Source organism: Coregonus clupeaformis, chromosome 20, assembly GCF_020615455.1.
Source record: "Coregonus clupeaformis isolate EN_2021a chromosome 20, ASM2061545v1, whole genome shotgun sequence".
Taxonomy (NCBI): domain Eukaryota; kingdom Metazoa; phylum Chordata; class Actinopteri; order Salmoniformes; family Salmonidae; genus Coregonus; species Coregonus clupeaformis.
Genome location: NC_059211.1, coordinates 45,272,067 through 45,290,687, shown reverse-complemented (window position 1 = coordinate 45,290,687; position 18,621 = coordinate 45,272,067). Strand labels below are relative to the sequence as shown.

General features: G+C 44.2%; 1 protein-coding gene across 2 annotated transcripts in view; it reads right to left on the bottom strand.

The window, feature by feature from the left end:
- Positions 1-9,779: 9,779 nt before the first annotated feature.
- Positions 9,780-18,621, bottom strand: part of LOC121533503 (TLE family member 5) — a 46,702-nt gene continuing 37,860 nt past the window's right edge. Inside the window, exons 3-7 of one of the 2 annotated variants that reach the window (XM_041839494.2) lie at positions 17,501-17,564; positions 16,281-16,325; positions 14,295-14,357; positions 13,834-13,908; positions 9,780-12,844 (exon numbers count right to left, since the gene is read on the bottom strand). In XM_041839494.2, coding sequence (XP_041695428.1) covers positions 12,617-12,844; positions 13,834-13,908; positions 14,295-14,357; positions 16,281-16,325; positions 17,501-17,564 — 475 coding nt within the window. In that variant the 3' untranslated portion in view covers positions 9,780-12,616. The remainder of the gene's footprint in view (positions 12,845-13,833; positions 13,909-14,294; positions 14,358-16,280; positions 16,326-17,500; positions 17,565-18,621) is intronic. The other variant, XM_041839495.2, reaches the window with a different exon arrangement.

Below are 18,621 nucleotides of genomic sequence, written 5' to 3'. Positions count from 1 at the left end.
GGCTTGGACAGGAAATTAAACATGACTACACTACCTGTACACATGAGACCCTAACTGCTGCTGTGCAGCAGTTAGTCCACTGTGGATAAACTGGAGCTATAGTAGTGCATGGCTCTAGTCGCACCTGTCTTCACTGTCCTAAATCACGCTGTTACCTAGGACCAGTTTAAAAACGTATCAAATAAATTATTCCTTCCTTCTTTCATTCCTTCCATCCTTCCTTGATTGGCCCTAACAGATCATTACTAATCAGTTATTACATAAAGGAAGGGAGTGAGGAAAGATGCACTTTAAACTATTGGAAGTAGGCCCTAGTGTTCAGTCTAGCTTGGATAAGATGGTTCCTTCTACTGGGGGAGATAATCAATCAATCAAATGTATTTATAAGCCCTTTTTACAATCAGCAGTTGTCACAAAGTGCATATACAGAAACCCAGCGTAAAACCCCAAAGATCAAGCAATGCAGATGTAGAAGCACGGTGGCTAGGATAAACTCCCTAGAAAGTCAGGAACCTAGGAAGAAACCTTGAGAGGAACCAGGCTTTGAGGGGTGGCCAGTCCTCTTCTGGCAGTGCCGGGTGGAGATTTTAAGAGTAAATGGCCATTAAGGTCAGATCGTTCTTCAAGATGTTCAAACATTCATAGATGACCAGCAGGTTCAAATGATAATCACAGTGGTTATAAAGGGTGCAACAGGTTAGCACCAGAGGACTAAATGTCAGTTGGCTTGTCATAGCCGAGCCTTCAGAGGTCGAGACAGCAAGTGCGGTAGAGACAGAGATCGAGAGAGAGAGAGAGAGAGAGAGGGTCGAAACAGCAGGTCCGGGACAAGGTAGCACGTTCGGTGAACAGTTCAGGGTTCCATAGCCGCAGGCAGAACAGCAGACACTGGATCAGCAGCACGACCAGGTGGACTGGGGACGGCCAGGAGTTGTCAGGCCAGCTAGTCCTGAGGCATGGAGAGGAGAATTCACACCACCAAAGAGATCAACAGACCACTAACTTACTACCCTGAGACATGGCCGAGTATAGCCCACGAAGCTCTCTCCCACCGCACGAGCCCGAGGGGGAGCAAAACTGGACAGGAAGATCAAGTCAGTGACTCAACCCATTCAAGTCGAGTATAGCGAAAAAAGCATGACGTGATGCACCCCTCCTAGGGACGGCATGGGAGAACGCGAACAAGCCAGTGACTCAGCCCCCGTAATAGGGTCTGAGGCAGAGAATCCCAATGGAGAGAGGGGAGTCGGCCAGGCAGAGACAGCAAGGGTGGCTCGTCACTCCAGTGCCTTGCCGTTCACCTACACTCAATCAAGAGATGAGTCTTCAGTAAAGACTTAAAAGTTGAGACCGTGTCTCTCACATGGATCAACAGACCGTTCCATAAAAATGGAGCTCTACAGGAGAAATGCTTTTTCTCTGTATACAAATTAACAACAGACTTTCAGCATGCTTATAGAGAAGGGCACTCAACATGTACAGCACTGACACAAATGACTGATGATTGGTTGAAAGAAATTGATAATAAGAAGATTGTGGGAGCTGTACTGTTAGATTTCAGTACAGCCTTTGATATTATTGACCATAACCTGTTGTTGAAAAAACGTATGTGTTATGGCTTTTCAACCTCTGCCATATCGTGGATTCAGAGCTATCTATCTAATAGAACTCAAAGAGTTTTCTTTAATGGAACCTTCTCTAATGTCAAACATGTAAAGAGTGGTGTACCGCAGGGCAGCTCTCTAGGCCCTCTACTCTTTTCTATTTTGACCAATGACCTGCCACTGGCATTAAACAAAGCATGTGTGTCCATGTATGATGATGATTCAACCATATACGCATCAGCAACCACAGCTAATGAAGTCACTCAAACCCTTAACAAAGAGTTGCAGTCTGTTTTGGAATGTGCTAGTAACCGAAAGGTCGCTGGTTCTAATCCCCGAGCCGACTAGGTGAAAAATCTGTCGATGTGCCCTTAAGCAAGGCACTTAACCCTAATTTCTCCTGTAAGTCTGCTAAATGACTAAAATGTAAATGAATGGGTGGCCAGTAATAAACTGGTCCTGAACATCTCTAAAACTAAGAGCATTGTATTTGGTACAAATCATTCCCTAAGTTCTAGACCTCAGCTGAATCTGGTAATGAATGGTGTGGCTGTTGAACAAGTTGAGACTAAATTACTTGCCGTTATCTTAGATTGTAAACTGTCATGATTCAAAACATATAGATTCAATGGTTGCAAAGATGGGGAGAGGTCTGTCCGTAATAAAGAGATGCTCTGCTTTTTTGACACCACACTCCAAAAAGCAAGTTCTGCAGGCTCTAGTTTTGTCTTATCTTGATTATTGTCCAGTCGTGTGGTCGAGTGCTGCAAGGAAAGACCTAGTTAAGCTGGCCCAGAACAGCTGGCCCAGAACAGAGCGGCACGTCTTGCTCTTCATTGTAATCAGAGGGCTGATATAAATACTATGCATGCCAGTCTCTCTTGGCTAAGAGTTGAGGAGAGACTGACTGCATCACTTCTTTTTATAAGAAACATTAATGTGTTGAAAATCCCAAATTGTTTGCATAGTCAACTTACACACAGCTCTGACACACACACTTACCCCATCAGACATGCCATCAGGGGTCTTTTCACAGTCCCCAAATCCAGAACAAATTCAAGAAAGCGTACAGTATTATATAGAGCCATTAATGCATGGAACTCCCTTCCATCTCATGTTGCTCAAATAAACAGAAAACCTGGTTTCAAAAAAACAGATAAAGCAACACCTCACGGCACAACGCCTCACACCTATTTGACCTAGATAGTTTGTGTGTATGTATTAATATGTATGCTACGTGTGCCTTTAAAAAAATGTTGATGTAGTTCTGTCCTTGAGCTGTTCTTGTCTATTAATGTTCTGTATTATGTCATGTTTCATGTTTTGTGTGGACCCCAGGAAGAGTAGCTGCTGCTTTTGCAACAGCTAATGGGGATCCTAATAAAATAACAAAAAACACAAAATAACAGCTGTTTGCTTCAAAATTTTAAGAACAATAAGGAGGCCTGCGTCTTGTGACCGTAGTGTACGTGTAGGTACATTATGTACGGCAGGACCAAATCGGAGAGATAGGTAGGAGCAAGTCCATGTAATGCTTTGTAGGTTAACAGTAAAACCTTGAAATCAGCCATAGCTCTAACAGGAAGAGTGTAAAGAGGCTAGCACTGGAGTATTTTTGATAAAATGTTTTGGTTCTAGTCAAGATTCTAGCAATCATATTTAGCACTAGCTGAAGTTTATTTAGTGCCTTATCCGGGTAGCCGGAGAGTAGAGCATTGCAGTAGTCTAATCTTGAAGTGACAAAAGCATGGATGTTACAAAGATGGAAAAAAGCTGCTCATTAAATATGTTTTATATGTTTGTCAAAAGAGAGATCAGGGTCCAGAGTAATGCCGAGGTCCTTCACAGTTTTATTTGAGACGACTGTTCAACCCTCGAGATTTATTGTCAGATCCGACAGCAGATCTCTTTATTTCTTGGGACCTAGAACTAGCATCTCTGTTTTGTCAGTTTTTTAGTTAAAAGTAAAACATTTGCCGTCATCCACTTCCAAGTAATATTCAGTGTAAACTTGTAAAGCCTTTGGGAGAAATGCATAATTTCTGCAAGATCATTTACAATATTTATCATTTTCTCTAAAATCATTATAACTTACAGGCTAGCCTCATGGCAGGATATGATAAATTACTTTTCTCAGCTCATTGTCAGATTATTCAGGATGTGGAGAACACTAGTTCTCATAGTGTTGCAATGAGATGATTGACACAGTAGGAAAGAGCGCTATGAAAAGTCTAGAGTAGTGTGTAAAGAGAGAGAGAGAGTATGCGTGCGTTAGTGTGTGTACACTGGCTTTCTAATCACACCCTATCAGAACCACAGAGGGTTTTATTGGGAAACACCAATCAGCAGACAGACTGACAGACAGGGTCACAGGCCTCAGTCTGAGTGAGCGAACCGCACTGGCATTGCGAACAGACCACAGTATGACCACACACCACTCGCCCAGAGACCACAGCTCAGAGGCAGGCCAGAGCACGGCCCTCTGGGAGTGGAGAGGAGAGAAGAGGGAGGGCAAACTGGGACAACACACATACTACTATACAGTACTAACAGACTGACTGAAAGGAGGGGATTCAACTAGAAAAGCCTGTCTGTAAGTGTTTACAACAATAATAACCCTATCATTATCATGTCATTGACACACTGTTGCTTACTATCTGGGACAAGGGAGCATTAGAGGTAGAGTGAGTGAGAGAAGAATGTGAGATAAAGAGATAGTGAGGAAAGGGCACTATTGTACTTGTAGCCTGATGTTTTCCCCTACCTCAGAGTCATGATAGATGGAGGTTGTAAAGGGATGAATAAGAGATGATGCAAGTGTGCGCACGCAAACACACACACACAATCATACATAGTAACATCCACACACAGAGGAGAGTGCTCGCTACATGAATTTGGCTTTCAGCAAGGGGGAGTCTACACTGCACCAGCAGTGTGTGTGAATGTTAGTCAGTGTGTATGTTTTGCACCACTGTGTGTGTGTGTGTATGTGTGACTGTACTGTGAGTATGCTTCTGTGTGAGTGTGTGTGCAAGCATATATGCGTGTGCCTGTATGTGTGTGTGTCTATGAGAGCAGGTGGTGGAGAGGAGGGGTGTGTGTAAGGGCGGGGCAAGGTGGAATGCTAGCTAGCTGTGTGTGTTGTAGCTGTTACTGGGATTGGAAGTTACAGGCAGGAAGCCCCACAGACAGCTGGATAACAGCCCACTACCACACTGGGGGAGGGCTTTACACTGAACACCATTAGTACGGTCTCTACTTTCTCTCTCACATTCCCTATCTCCTTCCCTCCTTTCTTATCTCACTAGCACTGGAGGGAGAGGAGGAGGATGATTCATAAAGAGAGGGGGAAGAGAGAGAGAAGGGAGAAGGAGAGGGATAGAGGGTGGAAGAGTGAGATGGGGAGGGAGGGATAAAAAGACAGGAGAGATTGGGAGGAGGGGGGAGACAGGGAAATGAGAGAGGAAGGTGTTGAGCAAGAGAACAGAGATACAGAGAGATGATGAGAGGGAATTATAGAGGAGGATATGAGAGAGAGGGGAGCTAGAGCAGGAAGGGCAGTGAAGGAAAGAAAGGATAGGCAGAGAAAAAAAAGGGGAGATGTTGTTTGTATCTCACATGACTCTATTAAACTTTTAATAGTCCCCATTTCTCCAACTAGGTTTCCTGCTACTGTATCACAAAAACAGCTGCTGCAAATCCCACAGCAGACCACCGATGAGACACATTGCCCTTTCACACACACACGGACGGACACGCACATGGACTGACACACGGACGGACATATACACGCTGACGTAAAGGACAGAGTAGCGAGGGAGTGAGAGGAGGATATGCAGAGGAAGACCAGATTAGAAAAGACGCAGACAGACATGGGTTCCCATGGTGGGTCTATGAGAGTGTCTGCATCAGACTGAGCTGCTGTGTCAACATGGACTCCTCCAGCTGGGCTGGGCCATTCAATACATCACTCACACTGAGACTGGAGATGAAGACAGACACACAGAAATGAGATAGAAAAAAGAAGAGCGAGAGATTGGCAGGGAGAAAACAAGGGTTGAAGTGTGACTGTGTGTGTAGAAGACGAGAAAGACAGAGAAAGAAATGAAGATTAAGATAAATAGCGAGGCGTTTGCAGGAAAACTAAGAGGGTGAGGCTACCACAGACATAAGAGAGACAACAAAAGAGAGGGAGTCAGTGAGGATTGACAAGAGGAGGGATGGAGGAGAGGGGGAGGATGGAGGAGAGGCAGAGATTGACAGGCTCCGTTCCCTGGGACACATGAATAAACCAGCACAGCATGTATCGCCTCTGAGAGAGAGGTATGAGAGACAGAGGGAAGGAGAGGGAGAGTAAGAGAGAGGAGACAGCGGGAAAGAGGTGAGAGAGAAAGGAGACAGAGAGGGAGAGATAGAGGAAGAAAGAGAGCGTCTCCATAATCAAGCAATAAAGTAGAGCAGGAGTGAGGGAGTGATGGGGGAAGCAGCGATGGCTTTGAATGAGTCAATCATGATTAATCAAGACGCTTCTCGCTCTCCATTCAGACGCTCCACTCTATCTCCTCTGCTCAGTAAATGCACACGGTTAATTAACCAACATTCGTTTCAAGTTTTATTAGTCGTATGTACGGGATACACATGGAATACACTGTCCAATGAAATGCTTACTTGCAGGTTCCTTCTTGACAATGCAACAATAAGAAATAATAAGATAGGAATATGAAGTAAATGGCTCAGTAGAATATAATACATTTTTAGCATAAGTATAGTACAGGAAGCCACAATCTATAGTCCAATATTTACAGACGTTTTGGGCAAGTGTTTAAATTGTGCAGTATTTAGCAAGCATAAATCATTACAATATGCTAATGTTTTCTTGGGCCTACAGTGTGTGGTGGCTTTGGTGTAGCTAATAACCATTCAAGTGAAATCAATGATTTTCTCAGCTTTTCCATACAATGTGTTGTGTCGCAGAGAAAAAAAATCCCCACCACATCAATGTTTCTCCAAGGAGTCTGTATCCTGACACAGAAAATAGGGCACTTTCATATTTATTTAAATGCTGGGCTCAGATCCAGAGCAGTCCATGGGGTGAGACAGAGCAGAATGGGAAGGAGAGGAGGAAGAGGGCTGGAACCACACACACACACAAAATAACCAATAGGAAGAGGGTGTGTGTAACCGCCCGTTTGTGCGTAACACTGCATATCTGTGTGTGTAATGAGAATTAACTGTGAATGCGGTGACACAAGTTGTGTATTTGATTGATAGATGGAATAACTACACAAGGGTTGTGCGGAGGTGCCAACTGGGGCATGTCCCAATGTCTCCAATGTTATAACAATAAACAGAACATGTGTTGGAGAACAGCTAACACTAAATCAGGAACGCTATAGAGCAGACATCCCATTCTTCAAATATTCCATGCATCTGTGACAGAGGAGTACATTGAGGAATACCAAACCTCAGAGCAATTATTCAGGCCAGTGTAGAAATGACACAGGATGTTTTGAAATCAACACTTCCGCCTTGTGGAGTTACAATGAACTACAAGGACCTCAAAGCTCCACAGGCATTGACATTGTCCATATTATACTTTAGTTAGATGCTACTGTACATCACTAGGCTGAGTAATAGTCATGTGAATGTCATACTTCATATAGTAGTAATACTGAAAACATGCTTGAGCTCCACTGCATTTTCACCATGGCCTCTTGGGAGTAGTAGATACATAATGACAAACACGCACGGCTGATTTGATTGACTTTATTTGTAAGGCACCAGAAGTACTTCCTTACTGCAGAACATTTCAGTTATGTATAGTAAATGTTTGTTACTTTTTATATTTCACCTTGTTTAAATGAAGCTATGATTTCATGACATTTTTTATTTTTTTGCCAAAGTACACACTTTAGGTTTTACATTATACACAAAATAAGTATTTAAAAAAATGACCTTTACAAAGCTCAAAATGCTTACAATGCTTCACGCTTCGGGGAAAGGGCAAGCGATGGGTCAGGTATAGGTCAAAGTAGGAAGGTATAGGTCAAAGTACTGCAGTTCCTCTAGTGTCACATCAGTACTGTAGGACATAGCACAGGAACCATCCAGGACAGACAGAAGATGCAGCCATATACACGTAAAGCTTTATATGTATAACTGTATACATAAATTGGTCCTCCACTACTAAACAAATACATCGTTAATTTGTATCAGAATTTAACAGCTTTTTGCTCTCATTCTATTTTATAGCGATAATATTCAAACAAGTGCATTGATCACAGAGAATGTGGACCAAACTTTTTTTTTTACATTTCTTCGCTAATAGAAAGGAATATAGAGTTCCCCAAGAGACATGCGTTTGTGTGCATCTAGCTACTCACACGCGTTGCATATCACTACTGTTTATGCGATAGGAGTAAGTTGTGCTCACAAGCAATCCCAGATTCTCCCCTGACTGACCAACGTTCAAATCTAATATTACAGAGGTTTATGAATGCATTCACATACGGATATGGAACCATCTCAGAGTTATCTAGGAAATTTACACAGATCTATATACCCTCACAGTGTAACCACCAAAAACAGAAAGGAGAATGTATATTAATATAAGGGAAATACAAAAACATACAGTACATCACATGCTGTATCACAGGCTGGGATCAAAACAATAGTCAGACAATAACACCAATTCCCTCCCAATTAATCTTACAGTAAAACCACCACAGTCACCATCACACACGTCTTCTATAGCTCTAGGGCTGCCTTGACATTCAACCCAAGGTTCTAGACCTTAGTCCTAGCCTGAACCAGTACCTGGGTAATGATGAATATGACGAGATCGCCTCCGACGACCAGGATTCTTCAACTCAAAGTCCCATTAACCAGCTCTGCAAACGTTGTAAAAAATATGTTTGGTACTCACCAAAATAAGGAGTTTCGCGGAGCAACTATTGTCATTACTGATGATACACACAGTATGTACTTCCAAAAACAGCCTGGTCTCAGACTAGAAGTAACATAGTAAACGTAAATCCAGGACACTCAAATTAGTATGATATGTTATGTTTGGTATGGTTACATAACACAGAATGTTACTTAAGGCAAAAGGAGGGAGGGTGGTGGTCGGGGTGGATGGGTGGGCGTATAAAGCGAACATCTAGCAACCCAAAAGGTTGCGCATTCGAATCTCATCACGGACAACTTAGCATTTTAGCAACTACTTTTTAGCTACTTTGTATGTTAGCTAACCCTTCTCCTATCCTTAAGCCTTTAACGTAACACCCAACCTTAACCCTAACCCCTAGCCTAGCTAAAGTTAGCCACCTAGCCTACATTAGCAACAACAAATTGAATTCTTAACGTAAGTTTTGCAATTCATAACCTATCATATGAATTGCAATAAGTAACATATCATACGAAATGGATGAAGGACACCCACAAATGAATACATACCATACGAAACGTAACATATCATATTAAATGGAGTGCCATATTTAGGTGAGTACCGAACGTATTTTGAGCTGGTTAATCACCACATCACCAACAAAATAACATGGTCCAAGCACACCAAGACAGCCGTGAAGAGGGCACGACAAAAACCTATTCCCCCTAAGGAGACTGAAAAGATTTGGCATGGATCCTCAGATCCTCAAAAGGTTCTACAACTGCACCATCGAGAGCATCCTGACTGGTTGCATCACTGCCTGGTATGGCAACTGCTCGGCCTCCGACCGCATGGCACTACAGAGGGTAGTGCGTACGGCCCAGTACATCACTGGGGCCAAGCTTCCTGCCATCCAGGACCTCTATACCAGGCGGTGTCAGAGGAAGGCCCTAAAAATTGTCAAAGACTCCAGCCACCCTAGTCATAGACTGTTCGCTCTGCTACCGCACGGCAAGCGGTACCGGAGCGCCAAGTCTAGGTCCAAGAGGCTTCTAAACAGCTTCTACCCCCAAGCCATAAGACTCCTGAACAGCTAATCAAATGGCTACCCAGACTATTTGCATTGCCCTCCCCCCTCTTTTACGCTGCTGCTACTCTTGTTTATTATCTATGCATAGTCACTTTAATAACTCTACCTACATGTACATATTACCTCAATTACCTCGACTAACCGGTGCCCCCGCACATTGACTCGGTACCGGTACCCCCTGTATATAGCCTCGCTATTGTTATTTTTACTACTGCTCTTTAATTATTTGTTACTTTTATTTCATATTCTTTTATTGTGTTTTTTTGCGTGTTTTTTGGGGGTATTCTATCTTAAAACCACATTGTTGGTTAAGGGCTTGTAAGTAAGCATTTCACTGTAAGGTCTACACCTGTTGATTTGATTTAATGGGACTTTGAATTGCAGGATCCTGGGCGTCAGAGGAGATCTCATCATATTCGTATCATTTTTCTTCAAGCCCAGATACTGCTTCAGTTCTAGCCTACAGCGGCACTCACAGGTCCAGCTAATATCGCATCAAGCTGTCGTTTCTTGCTCTTTGTTTCTCCAATAGGTTGTGAGAAACATGTTTGGGTTTAAAAAAATATAAAAAATAAACATAAATGCACATCAAACTGTGGCTATTTGTGCTTTATCTACTCAAAGAACTGATCAAAAACATTACATTAACTATTCATTGGCCATGGACAATAGATACAAATATGTGAGTGCTGTATATGTATTGTATACAAGAGAAAGCTCAATCATGTATAATTGTTTCTTATACAGAGATTCATCTTTAAGTAAAAAGATAGTCTGGGCAGAGTGGACATTTTGCACATTATGTTCAATGTTGCTGCCTACCAATAAGGGTTGACAGAGATGTCAACCCGTTTCCTAAAATAGACCGGAGGACTCCTGTTCAAAGAGGTGACTCAGTGGACATCAGAGCTGCTTTCTAAAACCTTTACTGCCCTCTAGTATTGGAGGCAACTACTCTCCCCTACTGCATCACCGCCAAACATAATATTAGTGCACTTTACAGAAAGGAGAGAAAAGATTTGCAGGTCTTTTCTACCTTCCACAATGCTATCATCACTGCGATCTGGACATTCGGACAGTTATTATAGTACTGATAGCACGCCTTTCATGGAAGCTGCTGTGTGTGGATATGTCTAAAGTAGCTCAGTGGGTTAGACCGGGTTCTTTGGGGAATTTGTCATAGCGGGTGGATTTGTTTGGAGGACTGATAGCACAGACTTGAAGAGAAACAGCATGAAAGTAGCTCTAAGAAGGTGTTTTTAGTTTCCCATATACAATTTTTATTATACATATCTCTACTTATCTAGAGGTCTTTTTTCAATACGTCCTGTTTTCTTAAAACGACTAAAAGCAGCACTAGTTTGACTATGTAAGAGCACAGCTTTACATGGCATTAAGACAGGAATGCTTCTTTCCCACCTATAGCCATCAGGGACTGGAGTTACCTAGTTACACTATTCCCCAAGAAGACAGACGTCTTTCAACTACACTCCTTCACCTTGGGGACGAATACTAACCTGAAAATCGAAGTGCGCCCAACTCAAAGTGCGCCTAACTATCAATGCAGGATTTTCAAGTTAGGATGCAGACGTTCATAGACCTGTTTCGCTGTAGCTCACCTAAGAGTCTCTTTACGATGGAGAAACGAAGTTGTGTGAGTTACCACACACACCAACCGATCGAATCAAGTTGACACAACAGAGGCTAGAGAGCTGTGTGATGCGAGACTGTCTGTTGGATCTCTTCTGGTTTGTTATTCCAATTATACTATGTGACATTCAGGGTCCCAGATGGGCCCTGGTTAAAAAGAGAGGAATGAGACGCTCAGCGAGGGTGGCGTGCAAACAAATATCCACTTACGAGAGAGAGAGAACACAAATGAGCAAAATCGAGGAGGGGAGAGGAGGGAGGAGCGATTAAAGGAGAAGTTTCCTTTTTATTTTACAACCAAATCTCTATTTTTGATGTAAATGGCATGTTATAGTAGGGTCCAGACAGCTTTGTGATTTCAAGTTTGAGAAACTTACCCCAAACAGCAAATCAATTCTTTGTCCTCATTGTATTTTTAGAAATGGCAAAGCCCACAGTATAGTGATGCAGGTCTTTAGATGTTGTACACATGAAATTGTGTCATTCCGAACTTTATCCGGAATGTTATATTCCCTTTTGCATGACTCAAGTAGTTTGCCCTATCCAGCTGTTCCATTTCCCGTGTAGCTTGCTGCATGTAACTGCCAAAATAAAGGAAACCCCCCAACAAAGCGTCTAATTGGGCGTTGGGCCACCACGGCCACTAGAACAGCTTCAATGCGCCTTGGCATAGATTCTACAAGTGTCTGGAACTTCCTGTATGGAAGCACCCCATGCTTTCAAAATACTTTGTATCCCTCATTTACTCAAGTGTTTCCTTTCTTTTGTCAGTTACATGTGAATGGATGGAGAGTCGCAACAAAATGGAATATAACGTTGCGGATAAAGTTAGGAATGACAATTTCATGTGTACAACATCTAAAGACCAGCATCACTATACTAAAATCTTTGTTTCTCGAAAAATGTGAAATCACAAAAAAGGTGTCTGAACCCTTCTATAACATGCTATTTACATCAAAAACAGAGATTTGGTTGTAAAAAAATGAAACTTCTGCTTTACAAGAGGGAGAGTGAAAATGTGGTCAGAATGGAAGGAAAAGGGACAGGTGGTCCGTGACAAGAGTACACAATTAACAAAAAGAAGTCAAGCTCAAATCACAAACGAAAACGATATCTGAAGACATTGTAAAAAAAATATCAACACTGTACACAAATCTGAAGCAGTTGGAATGACGGCAAAAGCATCAGATAGGAGGAGAGAGCGAGAGAGAAGGAATAGAGTATAATTCAAAACCAAGCATGGCAAATATAAGTAGGACGATTAGAGAGAAGGGTGCAGGGGAGAGGAGGGAGGCTGGCATGGATACATAGCAGGTATACAGGACCAACAGGACCACAGCCCTCCGATGCTGCTGATATGCGGTGGAGGGAGAAAGAGAGGGAGCCCTAGTCGGACTTGTCCCCGTCCTCCTCACGGTGGTTGTCGGCTCCCTCGCGGGACGCCTTCTCTTCCTTGGCCAGCTGGGCCTGCGAGGCAAGGATGGAGGAGAGGGAGAAGAGGCCTGAGGAGGAGGTGACGGCTGGCAGGGTTGACTGGCTCAGGCCCAGGGGCATGGGGGTCATGGGCAGGGCCAGACCCTGGAGCTGGGACAGCTGGTGAGCCTGGAGCTGCTGCTGCGGACAACACACACACAGCTCAAACACAGGGGAGGTACAGAAGGGTGCATATGGCTCTCACACGCACGCACACACACACAGAGTATATGATATACATATATGTACACACATATTATACATAAACCACAGGAGGCTGATGAGGGGAGGACGGCTCATAATAATGGCTGGAATGGCGTGAATGGAATGGTATCAAACACATGGAAACCACATGTTTGATACCATTCCAATGATTCCGTTCCAGCCATTACTAAGAGCCCATCCTCCCAATTAAGGTACCACCGGCCACCTGTGACATATACATATATACACACTGAGTGTACAACATTAGGAAAACTTGCTCTTTCCATGACCGACTGACCAAGTGAATCCAGGTGAACGCTATGATCCCTTATTGATGTCACCTGTTAAATCCACTTCAAATCAGTGTAGATGAAGGGGAGGAGACAGGTTAAATAATAATGTTTAAGCCTTGAGACAATTGGAGACATGGATTATGTATGTGTGCCATTCAGAGGGTGAATGAGCAAGAAAAAATATTAAAGTGCCTTTGAAGGGAGTATGGTAGTAGGTGCCAGGCGCACCGGTTTTAATGTGTCAAGAACTGCAACGCTGCTGGGTTTCACGCTGAACAGTTTCCTGTGTGTATAAAGAATGCTCCACCACCCAAAGGACATTCAGCCAACTTGACACAAGCTTTCGACACCTTGTACAGTCCACTACCTGACAAATTGAGGCTGTTGAGGGCAAAAGGGGGTGCAACTCAATATTAGGAAGGTGTTCCTAATGTTTTGTACACTCAGTGTAATACACACACACACACACACACAAAGATCATTTATCATCATCTTCAATACCTAAAGCACTAGACCAAGCTATAGAAAAACCCAGAACAGCAGATGTATCATAATAGAGTGATAGATAGCGCTGTTAAATAGTGATAGAGCAGCAGTAACCCCACAGAGGAGGGGCTGGAGGGAGCAGCCTACCCGGATGATGGAGTTCATCTCTGGAGGGGTGACCTGCTTGGCCCTCTCGATGGCCCCCAGGACCTGCTGCTGGTGCTGGGGGACAAACACACACACACAGAGGGGGGTTAGATGAATCAATACTACCAACACTGACCCTGTGCTCCTCACCCATTCAGTTATTCAGCCAGCTACCACTAACAGAACACAGGGCTCTGATGGAGAATCAATGATCTACTCCCATGTTTGAATGGGTCAGGGTCAACTCGTCATGGACACAAATGAGCACATCTTATCTGGATCACAGCAGAGCGCTCTGGACCCTTTCATTACAGGGCTCTCAATGATGAATGGAGGGAGGACAGAGACAAATATAATACAGGAAGGGAGGGAGGGAGGAGAGAGAAGTCAAATGAGAATGATCTCATTCCAGGCTAAGGGTGCCACGTGGGGTTGGGTTAGGGGTTAGAGGGTGGTCTTACCTCCTGGGACAGATAAGGGAGGACTTGGGCACAGATCCCGTTTAATCTCTTCACAATCTCAGCCTGAGGAGATAAAACACATCAACCCTTTGCTTCATTTAACAACCCTCAGTCTCACATCAACACAGACCCAAAGCACCCAAAGGGCACTTCACAACAAGCACACACACATTCAGAATGTAGGATCTTAATTTGATCACTTTTTTTTTGCTGAGAATTTTCCTGCACTGCAGGAAATGCAGACGAGCTTCATGATTTACATAAATTCACTGAAAATCCACGGTTATATTAACAGTATTGCACTTTTCAAGTAGCCTACTTTTGGCCAGCTAATAGCCTAACCACCAATCAAGCAACATGCAGGATTATTTTGCTGTGACAATGTAGGTAAAATTAAGATCCCACATCTGTACACGCACACACATTACATCTTGTTCGGGCAGTGATTATCATAACCAATTCAGATATGCAAAGCAGTATTAACTGTGTTACTTTCTAATTCAACGTGATATCTGAGAAGAGACCTCATCACACTCATTACTATGCACCGCAGCTCCAGATGAACCATTACACTCTTATCACTATCATGCACACCGACATCTCTCGCTCTCTCCTCTAAACATTTATTTTGTGTCTCCTCTCTTCTTTCTATACGCACACAAGTTCAAATCGCACACACACACACACACAAATAAGAAGAGATGCCGAATGTTTTGTCAGGCGGGAGCACAATTCATCTAGGCTAACCGGAGAGAGGGCTCGCAACTGGCAGGGACAAAAAAAAAAAAAACTGAGAGAAAGAAGAAATAACAATTTCAATATCTCCCTGGCACAATCCCTGACTAAACTGTCTGGAGCTCCTCAGCTGAAGAGAACATACAGAAGAACGCGAGGGAGGAGAGAGAAAGCGAGGGAGAGTGGGAGGAGGAAGAGAGCAGGCTGAACACAAAACCCAGATGTGAATTCTCCTCGACATTCAGTTCTACACATCCCCTTCAATTTCAACTCTCTAATGCTGCCGCAGTTCATCTGCACCCACTCACACACAAAGGCACACCAAGCACGCACGCACACACACACACAAACGGGCTAACAAAACTGTGGATACACACACACAGGCAAACATAAGTGGGGATACACACACGCAGCTCCCCTCTCTCTCGCCTCTGAATTTCGAAATAGTTCATCCCCGTCAAATAAAGGAGTAGGGGTGATGAATTGTGCTCATGAGGCAGAGTGGGGGCTGTGTATGCGCTTGTGAGTGTGTGTGTGCGAGCGAGTTCGTGACTCAATTTTTCACTGTGTGTTCCGTGCTGCCGGTGTGGCTATCAGGGAGAAGCCGTCAATCTTTTAGGGTGGCCACCACCGCCAGACGAGGTTGCAGATAAGGCCGGGTCCACAGAGGCCCACCGCTCTCCCCCGCAGCCTGCCCATAAATTACCCCCCCAGCAACACCCACTGATCTATGGGCACTGGGCACCAGATGAGCCCCTTAAGACAGTAGTACGCTACTCTTCCACTGACCATGTAGGAATATACCTAGATTAGAGCTTTCACCTGTGCAGTACTGTACTGCTCCTTCCATTAGAACAATCCCTCATGCGAGTAAAACTGATCGGGTGAAATTATGAAGCAAGTGGACGGAGAAATACAGCTTTCCTCTATCCAATCAGGGCAGCAGGATCAAGGTACAGCCTGCCCTTCTCTTTATAGCCAGTTGAGTTATTTAGACCACCTAGAACCTTGCACATGACTGATTGACATGAGAAAGATGCGTGCTGGCACCTGAAAGTAACTTTTTTCCCCGATCACGGATAATTACAAAAAAATACTTGGATCATAATCGTACTCCGGAAACTGCCCATATCCGTTACGATTCTTGTTTTGTCCGACTACTCGGCACACCCCTAATGAGAAGAACAGATTCCCATCTCAGATATCACTGCTGAAGAAGGGGTTCCTATTAACGTAGAGGGGGAGACTTACCTGCTTGTGCATTTCGATGTTCAGCCCATAGGACATCTCATAGTACTGTAAAGCAGAAGGAAGATGAGGCGTTATTATATACAGTATAATAAATGGAAGGAGGGAAATCACATCATGTCCTGTAGACAGATTGTCTATATGTATTTCTGACTGTACCACAGAGCAGTCTACAGCAGCCATCTCCTGGGTGTCATGTATCATGTCATTACACCAGATAAAACCCTTCACACACACATCCTGGTATAGGTGTCCTTCTGTGTGTCACTGTGAGAAGACAAGGGATGGTGCGTGTGTGTTAATGAGCGGGCCAGTGGCTCTGCATTAGCCCTGTTAAATCACCCGCTCTGTCTGTGAGGGCATGGGCTCCAGCGCTCTAAAACAAACACACACACACGAGAGAGAGGGAGAGCAAGCCTTCCGCCCCAAACGGCATGTCCCTAAAGCAATTACGGTGCTGGGGAAATGGAGGTGCTTGCGTTAGCAGGCGGCGAAGCGGGGGAACCCGATAGGCAATTAGGGGAGGGGGAGCCAGGCTGGGCTGGGGCTACACACACACTGACCCGCTGATGGATACGAGTGCAGCACAGATTAGATGAGATTAAGCCAGTCAACGGATCAATTAGAGACAGAATATCAGACAGCTACACAGGCCTGGCCAGAGACAATGAGATTAGCTAGAGGTGGAGAGTATGGGTCGGGGGGAGGAGGGGAGGATGGGGGGAGGATGACATAACGACACCAGAGACAAAAAGACCACAGATGAGATGAGGAGGAATCATAAGAGGGAGGAGAGAGAGAACAAGGACATGGAAATACACAGAGAGGAGGGGGAGGGAGGAGAAAACGAGAGCGATAGATGGGAACAGGGCTACAGAGAGGAGGGGGTAAAATAGAGTAGAGACATGAGACAAAGGTAAAGGAGAGAAATCATATGTTCAATATCGCTGTATACTTTAGCAATACTGCTATATGTTGTAGTTGCAAGACTAAAATGGTGCCAAATTCAATTACGCGTTGCAAAACTATCCTATAATAAAAGGTGAAAATATGTTTTGTAGAGATTTCATATCATTTCAGTGTTTAACATCCCCCTGCCTGTACAGTAGGTGGTATGAATGTGATTCCATGTGACTGGACCAATGGGCCCTGGGGCAGACTTTGACAGAGCAGGGTCACTCACTCCACACGGTCACAGCACAGAAACACACACAGACTCTCACCATGATATAATGACGCTGCATCTCAGACTTCTCACTTGCCAGCTTGTCACACTCCAGCTTCAAACTGCGGAGAAAGGAGAGAAAAACAGAACATATTTTTAGTCTACAGGAAGCATCTCTTCAGAGAGCCAGGAAATGACTTCATCCTTCCCTCAGCAGATCTAACATGGTGTCAATCCACCAAAGGATCCCAAATAAACCCCAATAAAAGGCCAATATATGCACCCAGAGTGCTTTAAATGTCCTGCCTATAAATAGTGGCTGGTTGGTGGATGTGCAGCTCTGTGACGCGTCGCCGACAGCCATTAGCTGTAATCATGTCAGCGTGCTCGCTGCAGATGTCACAGGTGGTGAAAGGACAAAGGAGGCCAAGTCACACCACTTGTCACAAACTTGGCTACCATATTGGAATGGTTCCGGTGTTGACGTCCCCCCTGGAAAGTATTCTGATCAATACTGATACACGGAGGGAGAAAGAAAGGTTTATATCAGACAAGGGTCTATAATGGTGTATTTACATTAAGATAGTCTTTGGGCTCTGGATCTGTGCCGTCAGTGTCACTGTGAATGACGGCTCAATTAGGCAGAGCGTTAGCTGTGGCGAATTCTCATCATTGGTCCTAAATGGGAAACTGCTGCTCATAGCCACCACTGATTCTGTCACTTACACTGAAAAATTGTGGATGCAAATGGAATCATAAAAGTGGCGCTGTTAACCCAGCCCAAAGTGAAAAAGGTTAAAAGAATAAACCACCTCATTACAATTCAAGAGCAGTCCTCAGATTCCCTGACCAAACAAGTGCTCAGGGGGCGCATTTCATTCAGACAGCTCTCTCCATCCGGCCCTCCATCTCTACTCCTCTTTCGCCTGCAGTCTCCACTTAGCCGAATCGCTTTTCCCTTCTTAAAAAAAAAAAAAACTCCAGCAGCAGCCACACACACAGGGGTTGGTTGTCATGACGACCAGCCTCCCCTGCTGCCACCCTACCTGAGACCCTATTGGGATTGTCTTTGTGCGCCAGTGATTGGTGGAGGCGGCCCAGGGGTCCGGAGTGACGCTCTCAAACGACACTTTGATAGAGTTTTATTGCCGCTCCTTCCGCCTCTAAATCGCTCCTGCT